General features: G+C 50.2%; 9 protein-coding genes across 9 annotated transcripts; 6 read left to right on the top strand and 3 right to left on the bottom strand.

Annotated features, from left to right (window-relative positions):
* Positions 1 to 429: 429 nt before the first annotated feature.
* On the top strand, positions 430 to 5,246 carry NECHADRAFT_48703 (uncharacterized protein; the record flags this gene model as incomplete). Its single annotated transcript, XM_003050536.1, has 14 exons — positions 430 to 717; positions 772 to 816; positions 868 to 1,030; positions 1,081 to 1,328; positions 1,378 to 1,925; positions 1,975 to 2,480; positions 2,531 to 3,146; positions 3,195 to 3,469; positions 3,523 to 3,792; positions 3,840 to 4,150; positions 4,198 to 4,404; positions 4,452 to 4,611; positions 4,657 to 5,096; positions 5,148 to 5,246. The coding sequence occupies 14 exons, from the start codon at positions 430 to 432 to the stop codon at positions 5,244 to 5,246; spliced, it is 4,176 nt and encodes a 1,391-aa protein (XP_003050582.1).
* A 522-nt stretch (positions 5,247 to 5,768) lies between these two features.
* Positions 5,769 to 7,275, bottom strand: NECHADRAFT_85046 (uncharacterized protein; the record flags this gene model as incomplete). The annotated part of the gene is made up of 4 exons (XM_003050138.1): positions 5,769 to 6,434; positions 6,482 to 6,616; positions 6,670 to 7,167; positions 7,219 to 7,275. 4 exons carry the CDS (start codon positions 7,273 to 7,275, stop codon positions 5,769 to 5,771), a joined length of 1,356 nt encoding a protein of 451 aa, XP_003050184.1.
* Positions 7,276 to 8,007: 732 nt separating this feature from the next.
* NECHADRAFT_85045 (uncharacterized protein) lies at positions 8,008 to 10,019 on the top strand (the record flags this gene model as incomplete). Its single annotated transcript, XM_003050535.1, has 4 exons — positions 8,008 to 8,149; positions 8,231 to 8,886; positions 8,933 to 9,337; positions 9,393 to 10,019. 4 exons carry the CDS (start codon positions 8,008 to 8,010, stop codon positions 10,017 to 10,019), a joined length of 1,830 nt encoding a protein of 609 aa, XP_003050581.1.
* Positions 10,020 to 10,990: 971 nt separating this feature from the next.
* NECHADRAFT_85044 (uncharacterized protein) lies at positions 10,991 to 12,939 on the top strand (the record flags this gene model as incomplete). The annotated part of the gene is made up of 3 exons (XM_003050534.1): positions 10,991 to 11,066; positions 11,283 to 11,804; positions 11,906 to 12,939. The coding sequence occupies 3 exons, from the start codon at positions 10,991 to 10,993 to the stop codon at positions 12,937 to 12,939; spliced, it is 1,632 nt and encodes a 543-aa protein (XP_003050580.1).
* Positions 12,940 to 13,230: 291 nt separating this feature from the next.
* On the bottom strand, positions 13,231 to 14,928 carry NECHADRAFT_85043 (uncharacterized protein; the record flags this gene model as incomplete). Its single annotated transcript, XM_003050137.1, has 2 exons — positions 13,231 to 14,650; positions 14,708 to 14,928. The coding sequence occupies 2 exons, from the start codon at positions 14,926 to 14,928 to the stop codon at positions 13,231 to 13,233; spliced, it is 1,641 nt and encodes a 546-aa protein (XP_003050183.1).
* Positions 14,929 to 16,098: 1,170 nt separating this feature from the next.
* Positions 16,099 to 17,510, top strand: NECHADRAFT_85042 (uncharacterized protein; the record flags this gene model as incomplete). The annotated part of the gene is made up of 2 exons (XM_003050533.1): positions 16,099 to 16,146; positions 16,209 to 17,510. 2 exons carry the CDS (start codon positions 16,099 to 16,101, stop codon positions 17,508 to 17,510), a joined length of 1,350 nt encoding a protein of 449 aa, XP_003050579.1.
* A 257-nt stretch (positions 17,511 to 17,767) lies between these two features.
* NECHADRAFT_49183 (uncharacterized protein) lies at positions 17,768 to 19,463 on the bottom strand (the record flags this gene model as incomplete). The annotated part of the gene is made up of 5 exons (XM_003050136.1): positions 17,768 to 18,100; positions 18,157 to 18,351; positions 18,405 to 18,879; positions 18,941 to 19,231; positions 19,288 to 19,463. 5 exons carry the CDS (start codon positions 19,461 to 19,463, stop codon positions 17,768 to 17,770), a joined length of 1,470 nt encoding a protein of 489 aa, XP_003050182.1.
* A 2,020-nt stretch (positions 19,464 to 21,483) lies between these two features.
* NECHADRAFT_85040 (uncharacterized protein) lies at positions 21,484 to 22,773 on the top strand (the record flags this gene model as incomplete). The annotated part of the gene is made up of 5 exons (XM_003050532.1): positions 21,484 to 21,835; positions 21,892 to 21,999; positions 22,050 to 22,099; positions 22,164 to 22,293; positions 22,340 to 22,773. The coding sequence occupies 5 exons, from the start codon at positions 21,484 to 21,486 to the stop codon at positions 22,771 to 22,773; spliced, it is 1,074 nt and encodes a 357-aa protein (XP_003050578.1).
* Positions 22,774 to 23,526: 753 nt separating this feature from the next.
* Positions 23,527 to 24,762, top strand: NECHADRAFT_49089 (uncharacterized protein; the record flags this gene model as incomplete). The annotated part of the gene is made up of 2 exons (XM_003050531.1): positions 23,527 to 24,196; positions 24,284 to 24,762. The coding sequence occupies 2 exons, from the start codon at positions 23,527 to 23,529 to the stop codon at positions 24,760 to 24,762; spliced, it is 1,149 nt and encodes a 382-aa protein (XP_003050577.1).
* Positions 24,763 to 25,352: the final 590 nt, after the last annotated feature.

Below are 25,352 nucleotides of genomic sequence, written 5' to 3'. Positions count from 1 at the left end.
CACAAGCGGATCAAAATGGGTCCCCTTATCTGGGTTATCTCTGAGGTTTTCTCGGAGTAAGGACGCGTCCGGATCTGAAATCCGAATCTTCAAGGGGCGATTCATTTCAATGATTTGTCAGATGGTGACAACGCCTTACAAAGGCTGCATCCTGTCATTTTATCTCCGGGAGGCCCATTCCTTTACTGGCCGGCTTTGGAGACTGGATGGGTCTTTGTTGACTCTAAACGACGGAGGTGGCGGAATTACGGATGTCCGGATATACGCGTGTAAGACACTTTTTTGGGTAATCGCGGCGCTTCACTATCATATATACCAAGACCTGTACAGAATAGAATATTGATTTCAAGGCTTCGAATAAGCTCAAGAGCGGCTCTGGATCTGACCAAGCTGACTCCTCTGTTGACGCAATTGACTCGACGCGTAAAGATGGCCGACACACCCAACGACAACGGCACCCTTGCCGAGACACCGAACGAATCGTTTGTTCGCGACAGGGATGCTCATTTTGGGTCATCGAGTGATACTGACGTCGAGGTTGAGAACGTTGATGAGGAGAGGGGCAAGGATCATATCCAGAAGCGCCTGACCTTGACCTTCCAGGATGTTACTGTTCGGGTTACGGCACCTGATGAGGCATTGGGTGAGACTCTTTGGTCGAGAGTTGATCCTCGTCAGTTGGCAGGTTTGTTTAAGGGGAATAATCGGCCAATGAGGGTAGGTAGCTTCAGTGTCATGGCTGATGCGCATCGTTGCTAACATGGTATGCAGACTATCTTGAACGAGGTTTCTGGCCAAGTCAACCCAGGAGAAATGGTATGCATTTTGTTTTTTCTACTAATGACACTTCTGACCTGTGAACTCTAGCTGCTGGTTCTTGGCCGACCTGGCTCGGGTTGTACATCCCTCCTCCGCGTGCTCTCCAACCACCGAGAAGCCTTCCAAGAGGTCACCGGCCACACAAAATACGGAAACATGAATCACAACCAAGCGAAAAAGTACCGACAACAAATCGTCTTCAACACCGAAGGTACAGAAACTTTATTCACCGCGAAAGATCATAGCTAACTTGGCCTCTAGATGATATCCACTTCCCGACTCTCACCGTCAACCAGACCATGAAGTTTGCTCTTCGAAACAAGGTTCCCCGTGAAAGACCAGAACATGTGGAGAAGAAGCATCACTTTGTTCAAGATATGCGCAACCATATTCTTGACTCTCTAGGTATCGGCCACACGCAAAAGACTTTGGTCGGCAACGAATTCATCCGTGGTGTTTCTGGTGGAGAGAGGAAGAGAGTCTCTCTGGCCGAAGTCATGGCCAGCCAGGTTTGTCCTTAAGTCTATCAATAAGATCGAGTACTGATAATCTACATAGAGCCCCCTGCAGTTCTGGGATCAACCAACCCGAGGTCTCGACTCCAAGACAGCCCTCGAATTCGTCGAGACACTCCGCCGAGACGCCGACCGAAACGGCAAATCCGTAGTCCTGACAACCTACCAAGCTGGCAACGGCATCTTTGACGCCTTTGACAAAGTCCTCGTCCTCGCCGAAGGCCGCGTAATCTACTACGGTCTCCGCGCAGCCGCCAAGTCCTACTTTGAAGAAATGGGCTTCGTCTGCCCCCGCGGCGCCAACATCGCCGACTTTCTCACATCTGTCACCGTAATGACGGAGCGAGAGATTGCACCCGGCTTTGAAAGTCGTGTTCCTACCACGGCTGAGGAGTTTGAGGCTGCGTATAAGAGGAGCGAGGTTTGTCAGCTTATGGCGAGGTTGGTGCAGAGCCCGGAGAATATGGATGATCAGGTTGAGGATTTGAAGATGGCTGTTGAGAGGGAGAAGAGGCAGAGGAGTTGGAGGATTGGTAAGAGGGGTGTTTACACTGCTGGTCTGAGAGAGCAGGTTATCAACTGCACTCAACGGTACGTCAACTACCCCTGACTACACATTGATGTTAACTAATCTTCAAAGGCAATGGCAAATCATGATGGGAGACCGTCTTTCTCTCTCCATCAAAGTCATCTCCGCCATCATCCAAGCCCTCGTCTGCGGCAGTCTCTTCTACGACCTCCCCCTAACCAGCGAATCAATCTTTCTCCGGCCCGGCGTCCTCTTCTTCCCCGTTCTGTACTTCCTCCTGGAATCTATGTCCGAAACGACAGCCTCCTTCATGGGACGACCCATCCTCATGCGCCACAAGCGGTTCGGCTTCTACAGACCCACGGCTTTCTGCATCGCCAACGCCATCACGGATATTCCCATCGTTATGCTGCAGGTTACGTGCTTCTCGCTGATTCTGTATTTCATGAGTGCACTGCAGCTTGATGCGGGAAAGTTTTTCACATTCTGGATCGTGGTTAATGCCGAGACGCTTTGCTTTATTCAGCTGTTCCGGGCTGTGGGAGCCATGTTTAACCACTTTGGCCTGGCTAGTTACATCTCTGGATTGTTGTCGACAATCTTCTTTGTCTATGGAGGTTTGTACAGAGCTTTACCAAGAGTTTGGGCAGATACTGACGTCAAACAGGTTATCTGATTCCTTTCAGCAAGATGCATCCTTGGTTCCGCTGGATCTTTTACCTCAACCCAGGTGCCTACGCATTCGAATCCCTCATGACGAATGAGTTTCAAGGTCTCAGCCTTGACTGTGTCGCTCCTCAGTACATCCCCTTCGGTCCAGGCTACGACAACCAGAGCCAAGAATATCGAGGCTGCACTGTTCTCGGCAGCGATGAATCCGGCATGATCGACGGTGTCACCTACGTTCAACAACAATACGACTATGCCGTCGGCCACAAGTGGCGTGGCTTCGGCATCATCATCGGCTTCTGGTTCTTCCTCATCGGTCTCACGGCACTCGGCTTCGAGCTTCGAAACAGCCACGGAGGGTCTTCTGCTCTGCTCTACAAGAGAGGTTCGCGAACCAAGAAGATCTCTGATCCTGAGAAGGAAGCCGGCCGCAACACAGAATCTCTTCAGTTGTCGACTCAAGCTACACGACAGTCGACTTTCTCGTGGCACAACCTGGACTACTTTGTGCAGTACCAAGGTGCGCAGAAGCAGCTTTTGAACCAGGTTTTTGGATACGTGCAGCCTGGAAATCTTGTTGCTTTGATGGGTTGCTCAGGTGCTGGAAAGACGACGTAAGTATGCAGTATGAATGCTCCATCTTTTAGCTAACCAGACTGCAGGCTTCTCGATGTTCTCGCTCAGCGCAAGGATGCTGGTGAGATTCGTGGCTCTATTCTCATCGACGGAAAGCCTCAGGGAATTTCTTTCCAGAGAATGACGGGATATTGCGAGCAGATGGATGTCCACGAGGCTACTGCCACGGTCAAGGAGGCTCTTGTTTTCTCGGCTGTTCTGCGTCAACCCAGAGAAATTCCCTACAAGGAGAAGATTGCCTACGTTGACCACATCATTGAGCTTCTGGAGCTTGAAGATATCTGTGATGCTCTTATTGGAAGTAAGTGTCCCTACCCAACCATTTTACTGGAAGCCAGTACTAACTGCAATCAGCTCCTGGTGCTGGCCTCAGCATCGAACAGCGCAAGCGTGTTACTCTTGGTGTCGAACTGGTTGCGAAGCCGACTCTGCTCTTCCTCGATGAGCCTACCTCAGGTCTGGATGGCCAGTCTGCTTACAACATTGTTCGTTTCATGCGACGTCTCGTCGATGGTGGCCAGGCTGTCCTGTGCACCATCCACCAGCCTTCTGCCGTTCTCTTTGATGCTTTTGACTCACTGTTGCTTCTGGCCAAGGGTGGAAGGATGGCCTACTTTGGCGAGAGTAAGTCTGGTCCTACAAATGCACCTACACATGCTAACAACATCCAGCCGGCCAATACTCCAAGACTCTTCTCGACTACTTTGACAGAAACGGTGCCCCCTGCCCTGAAGGAGCGAACCCAGCCGAGCACATCGTCGAAGTAATCCAAGGCAACAGCGAAGTTGATGTCGACTGGGTTGACGTTTGGAACCAATCTCCCGAGCGTATGAGAGCCCTTGAGAAGCTCGAAAAGTTGAACCAGGAAGCTATTGCAAACACCCAGGGCCAGGAAGAGGATACGGCCAGCTTTGCCACGTCCAAGTGGTTCCAGTGGAAGACGGTTCTTCACCGACAGATGATTCAGCTCTGGCGATCTCCTGTATGTCTCTGGTGTATCTATCCTTGACCTTTACTGACTATGTGCAGGACTACGTGTGGAACAAGATCAACCTTCACATCTTTGCAGCCCTCTTTAGCGGCTTCACATTCTGGATGATCGGCGATGGAACATTTGATCTGCAGCTCCGACTTTTTGCCATCTTCAACTTTATCTTTGTTGCTCCTGGATGTATCAACCAGATGCAGCCGTATTTCTTGCACAACAGAGACTTGTTTGAGACGCGAGAGAAGAAGGTAAGTCATTTAACCACTTGCATTTTATCCTTTCTAACGTGAGATAGTCCAAAACCTACCACTGGGTCGCCTTCATCGGTTCTCAGACCGTTGCCGAGATTCCTTACCTGATCATCTGTGCCACTGTATACTTTGCTTGTTGGTACTTTACAGCCGGTTTCCCAGTCGAGGCCAGAATCTCAGGTCACGTCTATCTCCAGATGATCTGTATGTTGCCCTCTTCCTTGCACGGAGTGTCACTAACCAGTCCAGTCTACGAATTCCTGTATACCTCCGTTGGACAGGCTATCGCAGCATACGCACCAAACGAGTACTTTGCCGCAATCATGAACCCCGTCCTCATCGGTGCAGGCATGGTATCCTTCTGTGGTGTGGTCGTCCCCTATGACGCGATGCAGCCATTCTGGAAGTACTGGCTCTACTACCTCGACCCCTTCCACTACCTCTTTGGCGGTCTCATGGGTCCCATCATCTGGGACGTCAAGGTCGATTGCCGCCCTGAAGAGTTTACCAGCTTCAACGTGCCAGACGGTCAGACCTGCGGTGAATACATTGCCGACTTTTTGAGCGTCAATGCTGGGTATGTGGCTAGTCCCAACGCCACTGGGAGCTGTGACTACTGCCCTTACTCTACGGGTGCGGAGTATGCAAAGACTTTCAACCTTCGTGAGGAGTATTATGGCTGGCGAGACGTAAGTTGACTTGTTCTTGAATAAAAAACCGTGTGACTAACTGATTGATAGACTGGAATCACGGCTCTGTTCTGTATTTCTTCTTATGCTCTCGTCTTTTTGATGATGAAGCTGCGAAGCAAGAAGACCAAGAGTGCGCGATCTGACTAAGGGGTGGTCACACCTGCTTTTTGATTGTCGGAAAAAGTGTCAGTGGCGTGTGCAGGGGCTCAGTTTCAACAAAATGAGCAGACCTATGAGAGAGGTGGTAATAAGTCAAGGGTAGATTGTGATGGCGGTTTAAACAGCAGAACTAGACAGGGCTAAAATGGGAAACGGTTATCATTAGATTCATAGACACTTTTGGATAGAAAGGGATGCAATAAGGGTGGGATAAAGATTAGTTTGGGCGCGTTGAGATATCACTCGGGGAATCAGGGGCTTTACTTTTCACAAACCAGAATTTTAACAGCAGCCAAGAAGGCAGTTTTCAGCACAATATTGGCGTCATTCCTAAGAAGATCTGATTTAAATCAAAGAATCATTTGAACATTTTGTATCTCCTGGTCGTTTATCTACATAGTTCCATCTATTCTCAAATCCTCCGCCAACGCCATGCGATGTCCTGCACTCGCTCATATCCCACCAATTCCCAATGTAGCCGTTTCGTGTATCATGGCCGTCATTCAATCATTAAATCTTCAATTTCGCCACCTCCAAGCTCAACAAGTAGTGCTCCTCCATGCACCACGCCAGCTTCTCCGCTCTAGCCAACCACTTGGGCGTTGTCTGACCGCAATACTCCCACAGCGCCGCCTCAAGATTGTCCTTCTCTGGTCCAGGGTCCATGATGCCCCAGACGTCGATTATTGTCTCGGGCATGGTGGCCGAGGCAATCGGTTTGAACTCGACAGATAGTTTCGCCATCACTATTATGTCGTTGGAAAAGTCCGTCATGTGCGGGAGGAGTTTTCCGCCGCGGTCGTCAACTCTGCGGGCCGCCTTGTTGAGCAGGGCACATACGACGGTCATCATGCTATGCTGAACGAGAACTCTGGAGAGGGTCTTTCGCGCTTCGAAGGGGGCGTTTGGGACCTCTCTTGCGGCGCGTGCTGTGGCTAGTGCCTTGCGGAGGGTTGGTAGAAGGGCATAGTACATATCGTAAGCTTCAGATATCTGTTTGTGGTACATTATAGGGTTGCTGAGCCACCTAGGCATCCGGCCCATGGAGTAAATACCAGGGGATCGATCGAGGTCTTGATCAGTGGCGCCTTCTGGGATCGGGGTGATATATGGGGCAAGGTTTTCGAGAAATAGGGGGTCAAGCGTCATTTCATGGTTTGCCATGGCCTCCCACATCTAGAAATTGTTAGTGGTGATCCGTACTCATAGGACCAGGCACTTACGATTCCAAAGTAAAAGCACAGCAGCATATCCTTGTCAAAATCCTTTATCCAACCCTTCTTCATGGCGTCATCGAGGAGGTACGCTATCACTTGGAGATGCGGCACACTTGGAAGGTCGATTTCGTGGAGTAAATACTGTCATATCTCAGCTTATCCGGGCCAGAAGCATACCTGCTGATTCAACGTACCTGAGACACGGTAATGACGTAGATTGCCAATACCGTGTTGGGTGTATGGGCTTCTGCGGGATTCTGCAAGGCCGCGCGTATATCCTGCATTGCTATCCCCTGATGCCTAAGAGCCAGAGTCAAGTCTCCTTGACCCCGCCTAGAGCAATACAGTTTGGTCAGGGCAGCAACCGAGGTCCTCAAAGCCGGGCTTGAATCCAATCGCTGTGGGAGGGTTTTGAAGAAAATCCCTAGTAGATTAAGGTCGTATGAGATTGTCGGACTCTCGAGGACCGAGACGAAGCCTGTAGCCACCCTCATCGACTCGCTCGGGGGGTTCTGGACAATGGCGAGTCCGCTCCTCATCTGTTCGCACTTTTCACGATTGTTTCGAGGAACCAGTGCGTTGGGAGTGCGTTCAAACTTTTCAGGGATGAATTTGAAGCGGTTCACTACAGCACCGCCGCAGCGGAGGCCGAGACGCTCACATCTTCCACAGACGGGTTCAACTTGGTCACACTTTGAGTTGTCAGGGGAAGTCGGAGATTACGTGGAGTATTCTTGGCATACCTTCTTCTTGGACTGGCGACACTGGTCACATCGCTTCACATGAGCAACACCGGGCATGGTCAAGTGAAAAGAAAAGCCGTTGAAGAAAGGCGTTATCAAACTGTCGTTGAAATTGTCAGACTGTCCGTGCCCTCCTGGCGAAGCTGACGGGAGGATAGTGTTATTTAAAGTTCTCGGTCGGGATTATCGGTCTCTTTGCTTGCGGGGGTTTTGTTTGACTGGGGATACAGCCCTGCAGGGCGCAGTTGCGCAGTCACCACAGGTACCCAGGCCTATCTGCGCCACAGCAGGGCTACGGATTTCGTCAGTCCAGGTTCCTGAGGATGTAATTGGTTCTCTTGGAAATAAGGATCATTAGTCCCCGCTGTGGCTGGTTGTGTTGCATCCAAGCCTTGGTGTGGCCCCTCGATCTGGGAAAAAACACCGCTAATCTTTCGGACTCGTCCGTGATGATTAATGTCTGCAGCGACGTCATTATTAATCCCAACACGTTGTGAAATGTACGGTATTGTAATCACAAGTGTTACACTGAGCTTAAGGGTCGTCATTATCAGGAAAATTGAATGAAACTATGATAGAGATTAACGTTGCTGTCATGGCTTCTACCGATGTGGATCCGAAAAGAGGAAACTAGCGGGATACAACGCGATGATCGGCTACGTACGTACTCGATGTTGATTGGCCATCATTCCCCGAAGGTATATTTAGGCATCGTCCCCTTGCGCATTCTCCCTCCCTCATCTTGACAAACCATCGACAAATGCTGACATTGACAGTTTTTGCTTCTTAATGTCGTTTCCTCCCTCCATCTTCAGGGTATACCAGCCTTTGCCAGCTCCCTCGAGAAGGGCTGACAAATCCATCGTCGAAGATCCGCCGTCCTACTACGCGTCGAAACGATGTCGACTGTGCCAGTTCTCCCTCAGAGATGGTGAATTTGTCGCTACCCGTACTGTATATACGTCGCCAAAAGCTTGATACAAGTCTCATCTCTGCATAGAAATTGGAACAGATCGGTTCTCGCCTGCGTTTGGCTTTCGCGTGAACGATGCGTTCCACTCCAGGCGTCACCGGATCGACGGAACCGGCAGCAACGTTGTGCGGCTTTTCCATTCTTCCTGTATCAAGTTCAAGCGTTTTGTCATTACCTATGACTTACTCGCCGTTACAGAGCACAGTATCGGGCTCTCTGAGCTCGAGGAGCGCCAGCGTCTCAAGCGCATCCAACACTTGTTGGCTCCAAAGATATCCAATCTTCTGTCAGCAAAAGTCCCTTTCGAGGTGACGACAATGATTGCCAGCTATCTTGTACGCGAAAGCGCTATAATTACGGTCAAGAACCAGTCAGTCTTCAGTCAAGCATGCGACATCACAGTCAAACTCTCCGAGGATGTATACGCAAGCTCCAGTGTGATAGACGGCGTTCGATACATCAAGAGTTTGCACAACATCGACACAGTTCAAGGTGAGGGATATCGCCTTATTCTAAACGCCAACGATAAGGGACCTGTCTATAAAATCAGGATTTGCGAGGACCACCTGGGTATTAGATTTGTCCAGTTCCTCCCTCCAACTCCTGGGTCAAAGAAATTCCCAGAAATGACAGGATGGTGGAGGGATATCTCACCCTCTAGATTCAAATTCTCTGCGATACGAGTCGAGTCAGATGTAAGCATGCCACTTTTACAAGATTCAAAGCTGATATTGCCTCAAGGGTATCAAGCTCAGAAGGATCACCGACGCCTCTGATGAGGAGGCAAAATTCAAATTCCCTCACGTAGGATGGCCAACTCCCGACTACCCCTCAAACAAGATTGATCTTCTCCTCTATGACTACCCTGTGCGGCAGTTTGCTGTGAGTAGGAATGTTCGCATGACATACTTTGACTGCAACGCCCCAGATGTCACGGGCTACACCATGGTTTGCCAGAGTCACTGGGTATCTACCATCCACGCGCACGGGGAAGAAAACGACACGGAATTCTATAAAGAGGTCGATGCATGCTTTGGAGATCAGGTACACGTCTTGATCTACATGCCCGTAGATCAAGGGGAATACATCACCGAAATCCAGCGACGCTGGAGGGGGAGAATTGGCGGGGACTTTTTCGATCTTGTGGTAAGAGCCCAATCACGCGCATGCTATTGAATCTTCAGTAACTTTCGCCTCCCAGTTCAAAACGAATCGAGCAAGACAAACCATCTTTGGATCAGACAAGGAGGGCCTTCACAATTTGATCTTGAATCCAATCATGAAACCTTCCCAACAGGGCTCACGCATCTACTTCAACAAGGTCGGCCCTGAAAACGAGCCGGCTGTCAGGTTCATTGCGTCCGATGAAGCAATCGAGGAGCCTATCCGAAACCGACAGCCCCGGCCAGGCCCACGCACACTCGACCCTCCTCATATCGTCCGCAAGAATCCCTGGTTCACATCTCGATGCACTCTGGAGAGAGTCAAGGATGTTACCCTATGCAGAGACGTTTCTCTATCCCACAGACCTGTCATTGGAATGCTCGTGCAATATACGGATGGTCATCAGGAGTGCTTGGGAGAGTTCCGCTTCGACAGGGCTCTCAAGACGATCCAGGCTGACCAGAGCGGAGGGCTGCACATTGATCTGCAGAAGATGGAGGATGAGGAGTCTACGTACGTGGAGGATGTGCGTGGCTTTCCCCTGGGGGATCCATCCCTTTGCCCGGAAGACGAGTCCTGGATCGAGGTATCGTGGAGCGGCACGTTGGAGTGGAGGTTTAGGTGGGTAGACTGTACCGTGACGCACATCCCAGCTGTGCAATGACCGAATAATATCCCAAGTCATGACAGGTTGGGCAATGTTTTGGATTTTTCTTAAGGAATGATTTCATTGTTCTTTCACAGACCAGACAAGTGTCAAGCAAATGAGCAATATGCTAGCTCTTTTGCTATGTATTAGTGGTAGAGGGATTAGGGGTCTCAACCAATGAGGGTGCAAAAATCAGTCATGAGAGGGAAGATGTGGTGCTTTTACAATTTTGGCCGGGCTCGCAGACTGAGCCCGAGGGACCCGCACACGACCATGAGGGTCACGCTGCACCCCAAGGCGTGTTCTCGCATATCAATCAGTGTGTTATTTGCTATTTTGCTTGACCAAGATGTAATTGAAAAAGAAGAATACTAGCTCTTTAATATAAGAATGGCATTTAAACACTGATATGCTATGTCCTAAATTCGTATGATTGAGAATATTGAGACCTTCACTAGCCGGATTGATTATCTTGATATGACCTGGAGTTTGCGCAATCTGAGTCTCTCACCAATTTGGGTGCATACACTCCTCTACCTATCCATGATTGGTTTTGATTTTACCTCGCTATATTGTTTGGTCGTGTTTGATCAGATTTCTCTTGACTAGTGACAGTAATCTAGGCACACAACCAATCACCCTTCCTACGCCATGAACCGGCACTCACTTTCCAAATACCTAAAAATGACTACAAAGAAGTTCTCCTTTCTAGTATAAGAAGAACAGATGACAATCCTTATATCGATTACCAGGTGAATAGAGTTTATATGTTAGAGAAGCGCAGCCCACTCAGTAGCAAAACCGAAGAGCGGAGATTAAAAGGAGTTGCTTTTAAATATATCACAAATGATGACTCAATTTCACTTCATACCTATCTATTGCAGGTGACCAGATACTCTCATTTATTCCTCGCCATGTTGTCGCTTGGGCTTGCCAGCCAGCCTTGTTGCCAACTCAACATTGCATCCAGCCAATAGGCATCCAACATGAGTTTGCGAAACCTGAGACACACAGATAACAAGGCGCAAACCATTGGACCCCGCGGCCTAACAAGGGATCCTGGTACGCATTATCAAAGGCCATCCAAAGTTGCATCATCGCCAGATATTTGGCCTTGTTGGTTGATGAACGCTCAGCCACGAATCTGCGACCCGTTGGTAGACCCCCCTGCGGGAGGCCGACCAACACCGGTCGCCACCTGGTGATGGGCCCCGACCATAAATCCAGTTTCAAATCGTCTCGGTTACCGCTGAGAATCTGCCTTGCACTGATGGGCAGTGCCGAGGGCGGCTATATATTTCTGTCGCGGCGCTAAATCTCAACTCTGCTTTCTCAAGCGCGTCTTGACTCTCCACGACAGTACGCCCTTCTCTCTCAGCTTTGTTTTTACTTGCACGACCCTCATGGCATCTCCTCACGATCCTATTTTCGAGGAAAAAGTCTACCTCGCTTTCAAAGACATCTTCTCAGGCCGCAGCGCCAAGCTCCGCGGGTTGAAGGCCGTTCAGCCCATTGTTAGCCAGAACAAGAAGCGCAGCGGCGTCAGCTCCCTTCTCAAGAGCAGCAATCACGAGTTTGTGTGCCAGTCACTCTGTCGCTTGCTCAACGAGCAAATTTTTGAGTCCGAAGCAAGAGCGCGTCTTCGGTTTGCCAAGAACCCACGTACTGCCGTACCACCTGCGCCAATGGTTTCAAAGCCGGTAGTTCCAGGGCCAGTGGTTCCCAAGTCGCCTGCTTCAGAGCTTGCTTTCCTTCAAGCCCCAAATTCTGAGCCGGGGACTTGTTCTAAAATGATCAATGGTGTGGTTCCGGAATCGGAGCCTGATTCTATGGGGGAGTACGGAGGCAAGTAGCGACTCCCAGTAAACCATGAAACAAGACTACTAACGCATCGCTCACAGCTTTATCAGAGTCCAGCGGCGACACATTGGAGGAACTTGAGCCAGAACTAGACACACCTGCGAATTATGAGAGCAGATACCCCGCCGAGACATCACAGCTTCAAGTCTCCCTCCCCCTGCGCATTCAAAATCTCATCCTATCTCATATGCAGGCTATTCTGGAGCTTGCATGCTTCGATTTCGCCACGGAAAAGATGCCCGAGATCCTCGAGAGCCGCAAGTGGCGTTGCCCCAAGGCTGGTGAACTGAATCTATGGGTGGGGGAATTTAACAAGAGGATCGCCTCGTTCAAGAGCAACGTCAACAATCCTGAAGGTTACGAAATTTCTAAATGCTTCCAGATAGCCACACACATCCGCCACTACGCAGTCCATCGCAGACACCTCTCCACGACCCATCTCCAGTCCCTGGTCAATAACGCCGAGGGCCTCTGCAAGATTCTCGGAAACGGCCAAGCTTTGGCGCAGATAGAGTCTATTTGGGGATATGCACAAGCCCAGATCTCTGAGTTGGAATCTCTCAAGGGAGAGATCGTTCTGGAGCTTGAGAGCAGCCTTGACGATATAGCTGCTCGGCGGGCAGAGCTTAATCTTTTGGAGGCAGCGAGTATCGCCAAGGCCCATGACAAGCTCAACGGCCACCATGATGTTGCAAGTGATGAGTTGGAGAAGATTCTCCTGGACAGACAGATGGTTTTGATGGCGGCTGGCAAAGTGGAGAATGAGAAGGAGGGAGACGAAGCAGACGAGCTGGATGACCACCTGTCGGAAGAACTGCAACCACCGGAGGCCAAAGTCGAACAGTACCAGCCCCCGGCGAGAGGGCTTCTCGTCTTGGAACAGCGCATCAATCAGAGCATGTCATTGGCTCAGAAGATCTACAACACACTGAACTCTCTCCCGACTTTTCTTCACGCCTTCCAAAACTCACTTCTATTGCTGCCGTATATCCTCTTCGGCATAGCTGCCGCATATATCCTTGCAGCTGGTGGGATGGAGCACATGTGGGGTGTGCTCTGGTGGGGTGAGTGGTGATTTGAAGCAAGGTCGTTTATACCAATTGGGCTCATTGAAAGGAAGGATACTTGTACAAGATTATGTATGGAAAGTAAACTGGCGCTGTAGCTGTCCGAGGCTCAGGTGGTCCACTGAGGAGGAGCCTGACCACCAAATACAATGAACAAGTTTAGTCCGCAAGAGTGTGCATCCCAAGGGCCAAACCACAATGGCCTCAACAAGATTTGTGACAACAGAAACAAGATCAAGTCGGCAAGCTAATCAAGAAACCTACATCATTATCACGACCTCATCCAATCTCCTAGCAACTCATAGAATCCTTCGCTTGATGACGACGCGGATATCCTTGGCCGGCCTCTTGGCACTCGACCCCGGAATCATATCAGGAACTTCCCAAGCCCCGCTCACGGGTTCAATATCCCAGAGACTGATGATGGCAGCCCCTACCACCGTCAGGTGTTTGTGAGCAAAAGTCCTCCCTTTGCACATTGACGACCCCATACCCCATGGCTTCAGCCTTCCGTATCGAGCAGTCATGTTCCCGATGGTTGGGTTCCTCTCCAGGAATCGCTCTGGAATGAACTTGTCTGGTTCTGCGAATATGGCTGGATCGTTGTTGGTGAGCGAGGTGGGCATCGAGACGAAGGAGCCTGCCTGGAGCTGATGCTCGAGTTCACCATCTTGAATGGCGATTGGACGCTCGACGCGTCTGATGACGGCTGGGTCATTTGCTATGCGGTAGGTTTCAAAGATGCAGGCCTTGAGGAGTTGACAATCGCGACACAAGCCAGGAATGTCCATAGAGATGATCTCGAGAGGGGCTATAGTGGAGAGGTTGATGTAGGCGGCTGTCTCCTCCCGGATTCCTTCAACCAGGCCTGGAGTAGCGTACACAAAAGTTGTGAGCCAGGCCAGCATAGGCTGCAGGTTGGCGTTCTGGCCCCAAAGGATGGAAAAGTCCCCGGCCGCACGTTCTTGAAGGGACCAGCCCTCTCGCTCATAGATCTTGTTCCTCTCAAACGGAATGCTGCTGACGTCTGATAGGTCAAACTCAGAGTTGAAGACTTCTCCTCGCTGATGCTGGTCGATGCAGCGATAGAGGGATTCCATGGCTGATAGAAGCCGCGATCGTGCTCTCAGCCCTTCTTGTATCATTTTAAAAGGGACCCACGTGGGAACTCCAAGTAGCAGCGGTATAAAGAGATCATTGTCAAACTTCCACAAGTCTTCCAGGAGACGTGGGTGTTGACGCAAGAGGTCGTTTCCGTAGAGGAGTGGGATGGCAATGCAGGCGCCAAAGTCCCTGACCAGGTTGTAAAGGTTGGCTTCTACCACTGCAAGAGAACTCTGTGAATCTGTTGCGATGGCTCGAACATCTGCACAGAGCTCCCAGCGTTTCAAATTCTGAACATCAGAAGAGAAGGTCACCAGTGAGGCTGCCCGCTCAGCAACCCGAGCTCTCTCAATAGTCGCCGTAGCGCCGCTCTCTCTGAGAAACAGCCTCTCCATCGAAGGCAGAAAGTCTCTCCACGAGTTCTCAAGCTTCTTTTTAAGAGCTGGCGAGTCGACTCCGCCGTAGACGCGAGTGAGGAGGGCGTATTGAACAGGCTCGGCGCTTAGGGCGTGGAGTGACTGCTCCATGAGACGATCCACGTCTGGAAGATGGACAAGAACCTGGTGCTTTGATGTGAGACCAAACAGTGACCCACCGAATTTTCGCGCTGCCAAGCTAGATTCGTCTCGTTAAAAGTCGCCATACGTTGCATTGGCCTCACTGGCTACTCACAAGATCCGTTGGCCTATGCCATCCCCACGAAAGATATAGCTGACAAGCGCCAGTTCGATCATTGCCCAAACTGGAAAGATGCTGCCAGTTTTAGGTCTGAACATGAATTTGCGCAAAAGAAGTGCCAAGGCGAGAGCAGTAGCGATGGTGCAGGCTACATTGAAGCTGATGCATGCTGACAAGCTGTGACGAAGAGCCTGGGTTGGAGTCGAGTTGCTCATAGCGTACGAGTCTTTCAGTGGGTAGTCAGTCAATCGTGTGAACGATAATTATAAAGATTAACGAAAGTGGTTTTTAGCAAAGAATGTTTACTTGACTTGAGAGGAGGCATTCGAGGGGGCCACCTTTGTCAGGAGAACAAAGGATACAGTGGGAATAGCTCTCATGCCAGACAGTAGAGGTGGGGTTGTCTTGAACTCAAAAGCCTCTTTTATATACTGGAACCTAGCTGGGGAGGGGTTAAAGACTTGATTCCAGTGACTTTAATCCGTTGGAGGAAGAGTTTGGGGATAAGGTTCAAAGGAGATTGGATATCGCCATGCTGGCAGTGTGTGTCTGGGTTGCTATGGGATGATGCTACGAGAGGTTGGGTTTCAGAGGTTTTCAAAGCTGGAAGTTTTCAACTAGGGGTTTTCAGACGGTGATTCTAACTCGGAGCAAGAATTTAAGGAACATAGGAGTCGTCATATGAAAATTAACTGCAGGGGTTTAGCATGAACACGCTGACGACTCTTATACTTGTCTAGGATATTCTCAATAAGAATAGCTCTACCATATCTTATACTATGATGATAAGTTGATGACTTGACAGGGATAACATAGATTGTAATCTGTTGACACATGGCAGTTACCTTGAAATGGCATTGCGGATCCTTAGGGAACTTCAGCATCCTTGCGTCGTTCTCGTTTAAACGGCTACTATTGCCTGAACTCTGTGAAACCGCTTCCTATGTAGGATTGCCCCGCTTTTGCATGCCGATATCCGAGCACAGTAAGGCGGATAAGATCTGCCACCAATACGCGAGATTCTGATATGATGCTATGCCGTTCCTCCCGAGATGCTAGGTTTTATTCCTTCAAAATGTCTTAGCGCTGATGTAAGAGGCCCCAGTCAACCAGGGGACCTGACTTGAACGAGAACGACAACACCGCAACTCTCTATTCCGATTAAAGTAATTCTTTCGATCCGAGTTGAATAGATGACTTCAATAACCGAATGGCAGGCTCCAGTTTAGGACCTATGGAGCAACTCATTCGAAGGGGGAGAAATGGATCCAAGGTGATCAGCCCCAACACAAGCGAGTACTTAAACTAGTCATGAATCCGTCTTGGCAACAGACATCATCTTCACTCACATCGACACCCAACTGGCTCTTGCACCACAGGGCATCATGATATTCTCCAAGCAATTCTTGACGCTCAGCGTCGCGCTTGTTGCTGTATGTATCTCCTCTTCCCATGACCCATGGCCGTGAAAATAGTAGTGGCTGATTATACATAGGTTGCCGGCGCAAACAGCCAGCCATATCCACCCAACGTCACCCTCAGCAACTCAACCACCTCTATGTACCAGCTTAGCAGCGATGGCGAGTTTGCATTCATCCTCGAGGAATACCTTTCTCTCGCCAATGAGGAAGGTGCTGCTACAGGAGAAATCCTTCGAGCCGCCGCACTCATCGAACCTGGAAACATCGAGAGCTGGTACAAAGAGTTCAAGTTTCTTGGCGACAAGATTGGTGCTCAAGCCAAGGAGGCAGAGAGCAGCAAGGCGTGGGTATCCGCTCGCAAGGCTTATTTCCGATCGTCTTCCTACTACCGGGCTGCCGATTTCTTCTTGCACGGAAACCAGTCCGATTCTCGGATCTACACGCTCTGGGATAAGCAGAGCGAAGCCTTCAACAAGGCCGTCAACCTACTGCCCAAGCCTCCGACTTTTGTCCAACTAAAGGCCAAAAGTTTTACTGTGCCCGCATATTTCTATCCAGCAGCTCCAGAGCTCCCTCCTGGTAAGAAAGCTGCGCAAGGAAAACGAGTTCCTACTATAATCGTTGGCACGGGTTATGATGGTAATCAAGAATCGTTGTATCATGGCACTTGTCGCGAAGTCATCGCCCGTGGCTGGAACTGCATCACCTACGAGGGTCCAGGCCAGCCCACTGTGCGCCGACAACAGAATATCGGCTTCATTCCGGAATGGTGGGAGGCCGTTACTCCTGTTGTTGACTATGTCCGTCAGCGCAAGGATGTTGACCCCGATCGCGTCGCGCTGATCGGCCTGTCCTTTGGTGGACTTCTCGCGCCTCTGGCTGCTACACGCGAACACCGTCTCGCAGCTGTAGTCGCCATCGACGGATTACTCAACCTTCAACGCTCCATCCTCGAAAAGTTCCCAGCTCAGATGGTCGAGCTCTTTACCTCTGGAAACAAGACTGGCTTCAACGGATATGTTGAAAAACTCCTCGCTATTCCTGACATCACTCTTCAATTCAAGTGGGGAGTCGACCAAGGTACATGGGCTTGGAACACTACGGATCCCTACACTTGGCTCTCGGGTGTCGGCGAATTTGATCTCGACGAGAAGAAGCTTTCGCAGATCAAGTGTCCCGTCTTTGTTGCTTCGGGCCAGGATGACCATATTGCCCCGGGGCAGCCAGAGGAGATGGCGAGACTTTTGGGCGACAAGTCTCAGTATCTCTTGTTCGAGACTGAGCTAGGTGCTGGAGAGCATTGTGCTATTGGTGCCGAGCAGCAGCTGGGTTTCAAGACGCTGGGTTGGCTTGATGAGGTGTTTTCCAAGGTTTAGGCATCGTCCTAACTGCTCAATGTACTATAGGAAGGAAATCTTTTAGGTTTGCAAGTCAATTGCCACGGGGAGCACTCGTTATAACAATCCGTCACCGCTTGTCTTTGTAGTGCACCCTCCAGCCTCGTAGATTCCAAACAGCCAATTATGAGAATCTGAACAAAGACCCTCGAATAGGATACACGACTCAAACAACCTCCCTAAATTCCTAGTATAAATAGGGTCCGCACAGCAGCATCTCGGCATGAACTCGGGATCTATGCTTGGAATCGAAACTGAGGGTCCCGAGAGCTAGTAATACCCTCTGTAGAACCACTTGGCTTGCCGTAAAGCCTATCGCGGCGCCGGTTCTCCCACCTCATCCACAGAGTATAAGCAGTGGTCGCAAAGATAGAGATGGTACACATTCCAATGTTTGTCTTTAGTGCAGTGCTGTACCTCGGTGCCTCCCACTTCAGGTAGATGTTGCTTGACAGGAACCCACCACAGTTGCCAAAGGCTACAAACAGGCCGTTTGTTAGAGCTCGGGCGTTTAGGTTGGGGATGTTGGCTACCGTCCATGTAGCACTAATCGGGGTGCTAGGATATGCCTATTTCAGGTGTAAGCGGTTTGGTTTCTTGCAGTGTCAGAGCCTGGGATACTTACACCGATGGTGCATAGGAACATGGCAAAGTAGAGCACAGCCAAGTTGTCAGTGCTGACGGTGAAGAGTAAAATATATCCAACGAGACTGACGACGTCGGAGAAGGCGCTGTGAAGTCCTCTCTCAAGGAAGTGATCCGACAACCTGCACCAGAGAAAGAGTAAAACGGCTCCTGTCAAAGCTGGCGCAACTGTGTACTGCAACATTGGGTCAGCTTTTACTTCAGAGTCAGGGCCAAGAAATCACTCACAAGCTGCGTCTTCACCACGCCATGACCCAAACGCCTCACAACCATGGCCAGGAAGTTTGCGTTAGAGGTCAGAATAACTCCCATGACGAAAGATAGCACGATACGGATGTATCCATGCGGTGTGGTAAACTCGGACAGCGACTCTCTCCAACTGAACTCTGTCGAGAGACTCTGGACTGAGTCGTGCTCCAATCGCAGAACAGCAACTTCTTTTTCGGTCGGGTTGAGGAACCAAGCTGATTGTGTGTCGACAGGGAGCACGAAGAAGCATATGATAGACCAGAAGACCGTCATGCCACCCTCGAGGAAGAACAGGTAGGACCAGCGGAAGTAGCCACTGCTCGGTGTGACTTGGAACATACCGTAGGCGAGGAGACCACCAAAGGCTGAAGATGCAGTCAAGGCGGCGTAGAAGATGCCGATTCGGCTGGCCAGCTCCTTTCGAGTGTACCAAATGGAGAGGTAGTAAATGACCCTTGACGAAACAGTCTCAGTATAAGTTTGCTCTGTCAAACATGCGAGGTAGATGGGCTTACGATCCAAGAAACCCAGACTCAAAAGTGCCCACAAAGACGCGGCAAACAATCAGATGATGATAGTCTTTGACCCAGCCAGTAGCCAGGGACGCCACACCAAAGACAAACAACATTCCAGAGATGGTGTATTTGGCGCCAATGATGCGAGTCAACATGGCAATGACGGGCCCAAACACGACGAATGGTATCTGGTAGAAGGTGAGAACATCGTTGTACTGCCTTCCGACCATGTTCAAATCATCTTCAAGGTCGGCGGTATTGGCATTGACCAGATTACTGCGATCTAGCGAGCTATTCATTCTGGTCAGCCAACTGTTCCGTCACGAGGGATTGTTACTGGGAACTACTTCATCAGATATCCAATAGCCAAGACAGGAATGAGGCCTAAATCGGCCTTTCGTCCCAGAGACCGAACAACAGCTTCGTCGAGGTGGAGCTCGGCAACCCCGTTATCGACCTCAATGTCTAGGTCTTTGGAGGGGCTCTTTTGAATCTCAAGATCTTCCGATGGCTTAGGAGCCATCGTGGCAGGGTTGTTAATAGTCATGATGGTCAGAGAAGAAACTGTGAAGGCGGATTAACGAACCAGATCTGAATGACTAGATTAGAAGCTCAACTCATCCAAGCTTCTCATGCAGTCTTATACCCCATCACAACCATCATATCTAATATGAACCCATCTCCGTCTAGTTAAGCTTATCTCTCCGCAAGTTCCAAGCAGATCCCGTATCATCCCAAGATACCGATAAGCTCCATCATCGGATGAGCTGAAGAAGCCGATCACCCCCCGCACTTGTCTTAGCCATACTCCGATCGCTTCCGACGGAAAAGCCGGTATTTCTGAAGACCAGCATCCTCCTGTACCGACTGATATCACTCCATGTCACCGACTCGAGCATGAATACTGGCCAGCGACGAAGAGTCCCCCGGCGAACTCCACAAGCTTGTGGGACGTGGTATGCTCCCCAGCCTTGTCATGATGATCCCCCGCAAAATCTGACGCTGTAGTTACCATCCAGCCGGCGTCGAAAGACCAAGTGCGATTGAGTACGGCCTCGCTGCAGGTTCTGTGCATCGGCTGGAGTTTCGTGCCTATGGCCATCGTCACCACAACCTGAGTTGATGCCATCACCTCAGGAGGGCCAGGTTGATACCCCCGTGTCTTTACCGTCATCAGTAACCACCAGCTGTCTTGATGTGAGCGATACTGCTATCAGCCAAAAGTCTGTACGGCTTTGCTTTGAGCTCTTCTTTACCAGACATTTTGCATCCGACTTTTGCTCTTTTGATTATCGTCCTGATTTTGAAGCCAACTATCAAAGCAAGCCCTTCCTAGTGTACTCCATCATCTGCCTATGTGCACGGTACCTCACCCCAGAAGAAGCGGCCGAAGGATTCCAATTGTCCAGCGGGGAGGAAATCAGGAAGCGTTATTCACAGACGGCTCGGTCCAAGGCCAAGGCTGCATCGGATGAGCCGAGTGGTAGGGCACCATAATGCAATCTACGACTACCACTTCGGCCACTAATTTCTCACAGTCCCTCACATCCAAGGATATCTCGTCCTTGCTGTTGCCGAGCTTCTCGCCGGCTCTGGATCTCGGCACTAGATGTACGCTGGAACCGCCATTCGGATGGCCCAGATCATGCGCCTCAACAAGGATTACCATCAGAGGTACGGCCCAAGAGAGCAAGAGATCCGGTGTCGCGTGTATTGGGCATGCTTGCTCCTTGACAGAGCTCTAGCGTCTCTCTTGTGCAAGCCGCATTGCCTATCGGAAGTGAATATCGGAATAGCACTCCCGAGCACGGATACCTCACTGGCTTACCAGGAGGGGTCGAGAGGATTGACTCTTGAAGGGATCCAGTCCTTTACAGGATACCCTTCGGAGATCAGCCTAGCCCCTTATTTCATCCGCACCGTCTATCTCTGGAGCAAGCTGGCTGACTTTAACGTCTGTTGTCGGAGAAACCTTGACAAGCATCCTCCCACTGACCCGCAGAGTCTGTTCTTCCAACTAACCTCGACGCTCCAAGATTGGGTCTCGTCACTGAGACCCAGCTTGCAGTGGAGTATGCAGAACTACCACAATCATTGTGATCTTGGCCAGGGGCTAAGCTTTGTCTCGATGCATATGCTACTGCGAAGCTCGCTGTGCGTAGCTCATCAAGCATATCTACCGCAGCTGGACGGATTTACTGTTTTATGTGAGCTCATCGCGAAAACTGCCTGGTCGCGTGTGACTCGTCGGCAATGCCGATGGACGTCGGAACTGTGTGGTTGCAGCTGTCAACAGGTTGGCCCTGTGATCCCGGTGTTATTTTTGATCTATTTCCGGCTTAGGAGCGCTTTCGACTCTTGGTCCGACAGAACTTGACGCCGATCGGCTATGCCTGTAGCTACCGATCAACAGACACCCCTGAAGAAGCTGGCCGAAGATCCGAGATGACATGGATTAAAATGGTGGTCCTTAGCCTCGCATTTCTAGGATGATCAATTCATCAAGTCATCTCTCCTTCGACCAAGTCCACCAAGTTCTCAACATGGCACCCGCTCTCACCACCGAAACCCCAAGCAACTCGAGCTCTGCTCACGCCCTTCAGAATCCGATCAATCCCAGCTTTCTGAGTCGTCTAGACAAGGACTTTATAGAATACTACAACCTTAACCTCGCGAACAAGCCAGCGACTCACTCCGTCTCCATTGCTGACATCCGCGCCAACCCCAAGAAGTATGCCTCGCCTTGGTGCCGGGACTTCTCCAACGAGGACTTTGTCAAAGACATCAAGATCAAATCAGACGATGGGTATGAGATCACTGCGAGATGCTATCACCCCGACACTAGCAAGTCGCCATTTGGTCAGGGGCCGTACCCGGTGCACATCAACTTTCATGGTGCGCTGTATTCTCATATTGGCCATGTTTGGGACTGAAGGGCTAACGCACTATAGGCGGAGGATTCACCTTTGGCGATCTCACTGGCGATGCCGAACTCTGCATGGAGTGGCGGAACCGACTTGGAATTATGGTCATGGATGTCAATTATAGACACTGCCCTGGTTTGTTCCCTAGTATCTCATCTGCAGCAGCTACTGACTCTTCATGGCAGAGAACGCCTTTGGAAAAGGGCACGATGACGCCTGGGCGGCCATTCGCTGGGTTGGTTGAGAACTCCATTTCATTGCAGCGTTTGCATATCCGGCACTGACGTCTTAACTTGAAGGTGCATCACCACGGGAGTGGAATTAATGTTCGTCCTGACTCCATCTCGATCGGAGGCATCTCCGTCGGGGGAACACTAAGTGCCGTAGCCCAGCAACTGGCGCGTGACCACGGGCTTCCTTTAAAACTGGGTAAGAGATTAGGTTCACTCTTACATCTTAACTAACCAGTCTCTAGCTGTTCTGGCGGTTCCTTGCACAGTCATCCATGATGATCCCGCCACCCCAGAAGAAAGCCCCTTCGCATCCTTTGCCGAGAATGCCCTGGCGCCTTGCCTTAACTGGAAACGTATCGTCTACTTCCGGGACCATTGGGCTCCCAAGACCGAGGAGGAGAGAGTCGCCTTCTTTGCTCGGGGAGAGACTTTCCTGAGTCCCCTCAAGGGAGAGTTGACTGGTGTTTGTGACACCTTCATCTGCACCGCGGGCTGCGATCCTCTTCGAGATGAGGGAGAACAATATGGGCAGCGTCTGGTGGAAGCTGGTGTCAAGGCTACAGTGCGGCGGTATACGGGTGTGCCTCATCCCTTTATGCACATGGTCGGTGTGCGAAAGGCCCAGATGTTTATGGATGACGTTACTGCGGAGTTGAAGAAAGTTCACAACGCCTAGGTTGATAAAGTTTGGGAATAGAGCGCCGTGACCGTATTTGAGTTCATTGGATTATAATAAGTTTTATTTTCAAGACGATCTTCGGGCTCAGTTAACCCATCAAGGGCCGGGCTGCAACTATAATAAAGAACAGATCTTGAACACATGACAACATCATGACCCGATGTTAACACAGTGGGTTATTTTCAAGACAAAGCTGCCTTGAAAGTAGTCAAATTCAAATTGCTATACAGAGACACTATAATAAAATAAAAATCAGAGGAATATAAGAAATACCACGAAGCCTAGTAACAGAGAAGGGATAAGACAAGTCGTGCGTATCAAGTATATATCTTCTACCCCCATGCCGTGCCATAAAAGGCCACCTTGGATAGCACACATGATATTCAGAGAGTTTCATGAGCTGCTACTCGTAGTCGGGAATCTCAGGAATTTCAGACAGTTGTTAAACCAAAATTAAGCAAAAGGGGCAAATGTCGGGCGTTGGTTTCTCGGTGCAAGGCCGATAACGAAGGGTGAGATCGGGATATCCGAGCCCCCGAGATACAATCCGATCAACGTTAGTGTCCATGCTAAGGACTTAAGTGTTTGCTACAGATAAATATCCTCCCTGAGGCTCGGAAGATTTTCTCTCCTATCTAAGCAAATGAGGCGAGGCCGTTCGCGAATACCATTGGCAAAAACGTCGTACCACTACAATCATCAACATGGACACCGCTCAGCCTCCAAAGCGCAGAATAGTGGTGATAGGGTATGAAGAAACTCAAATTTCCCTATTCGGTACTAACCCACAATAGAGCAGGAATAATCGGGCTTACCTGTGCCTTGAGCATACAGTCAAAGTTGGCCGAACAGCATCTTGACCACCTGTATCTCGTCATGATAGTCTCCCGGGATTTCCCAACTTGCACACCAGGAGCTCCCACTTCACACGCAGTTGACTATGCATCCGTTTGGGCGGGAGCTCACGTTCGACCAATCCCTGCGTCAACACCCCAACTGGCTCGTGAAGCAGCCTGGCTGAAACAAACTGTCCAGCATCTAAGGGGCCAAGTAGAGCGAGAGCCGTGGATCGGTATCACGCCTGTTACTGGTGTGGAATATCTCGAGGCTACGGATGAAGCCTATGAGACGTGGAATGGTGGCTCCTTTGAAGCTGACACGGGGTTGACGGGATTTCATGAGCTGCCGACATCCTTTCTCCCTCCGGGTGTGGTCCTAGGCTTCGAGTACCAAACTTTCTGCCTCAACGCACCGGTCTACTACACCGGGCTTTTAAGAAAGTTTCTTCTCCAAGGAGGGCACACCTTGAAGAGAAACTTGGCCAGTGAGTGGGAGGAGTTCTCGGTGGCTCCGAATGTCGCTGCCGTGATCAATGCCAGCGGCGTGGGCTTTGGGGACCCCAAATGTTTCCCGACGCGAGGTGCGCAGTTTTGCCCAAAATTCCGGGGACTTTTTTTTCTCAAGTTTGCATACCTAATTCGATTCTGTACTGACTCTGGATCGACAGGCCAAATTGTTCTCACAAACCTCACAGGCTTTTCCAAGACCATCATCCGACAATGCAAAGACGGAAGCTGGAGCTTCGTCATTCCTCGGTTCTTTGACGGCGGCACCATCATTGGAGGAACAAAAGAGCCTAATAACTGGGAGACGAAGCCGCACTTCGACACACGGGAGGAGTTGATAGAAGCCGCCAAGGGGCTGGATCCTGGTCTTGCCGTCTCACTGGAGGGTTACAAGGGGGGTAAAGGTCCCCATGTTATAGCAGATGTGGTAGGACGTCGACCGACCCGAGATGGAGGTATGCGTCTTCAGGTTGAGAGAAAGTCGTTTTTGAGGGAGAATGGTCGAGCAGTCGTGCATGCGTATGGGGCTGGAGGGAGGGGTTATGAATTATCGTGGGGTGTCGCGCAAGAAGTGACAAGTCTGGTCATGGAGGAATTAAACATTTCCAACGGAGCCAAGATCAGACCATCCAAGCTATAGAGCTGAGAGAGTAAAAAGGGTATGCCTAGGTAGCAGTTCTATATGTCGGAGAGATTTTGAGTTGGCGACAACGGCTTTTAACTTTATCACGTCTCTGACATGAATGATGACTGGCATAACCAGCCCAATTTTCGGGACAACATATAGACAGACTCCAGCAATACGAAAAGGGTCATGTTAATTACGCCTTCCAGATGTGATGGTGAACAGTCACATGTGATATTTTTGTGACGACAAATCCTCAATGTGCATGGTCATATCTCACATCTCATCGAGGCGCATAAGATGTTGCAGGGTTTTTCATTACCTGTAATTTATCAGATCTCTTTTCCGATGGTACATTTAAAGCCATCTCAGAGATCCTGCCCTGCCTATCTTGGAAAAGAAGTAATATGAATGCCGCTGTCACACCTGACCCTGGCCGGCTCCGATCTAGGTAGGTCGTCATGCGACCAGTCCTAGCCTAGTCACTAATAATATCGGCATCACGTGATAGAAGCATGTTTATCGATAAGATAAGGTCCTTGTGACGTAATGAGTCCAGGACGTGAAGCATCTTGAACTTGGAAGCATCTCAAGACGGCTCTTGA

Source organism: Fusarium vanettenii (assembly GCF_000151355.1).
Source record: "Fusarium vanettenii 77-13-4 chromosome 9 genomic scaffold NECHAsca_6_chr9_2_0, whole genome shotgun sequence".
Taxonomy (NCBI): Eukaryota; Fungi; Ascomycota; class Sordariomycetes; order Hypocreales; family Nectriaceae; genus Fusarium; species Fusarium vanettenii.
This window is presented reverse-complemented; position numbering and strand designations above follow the sequence as displayed.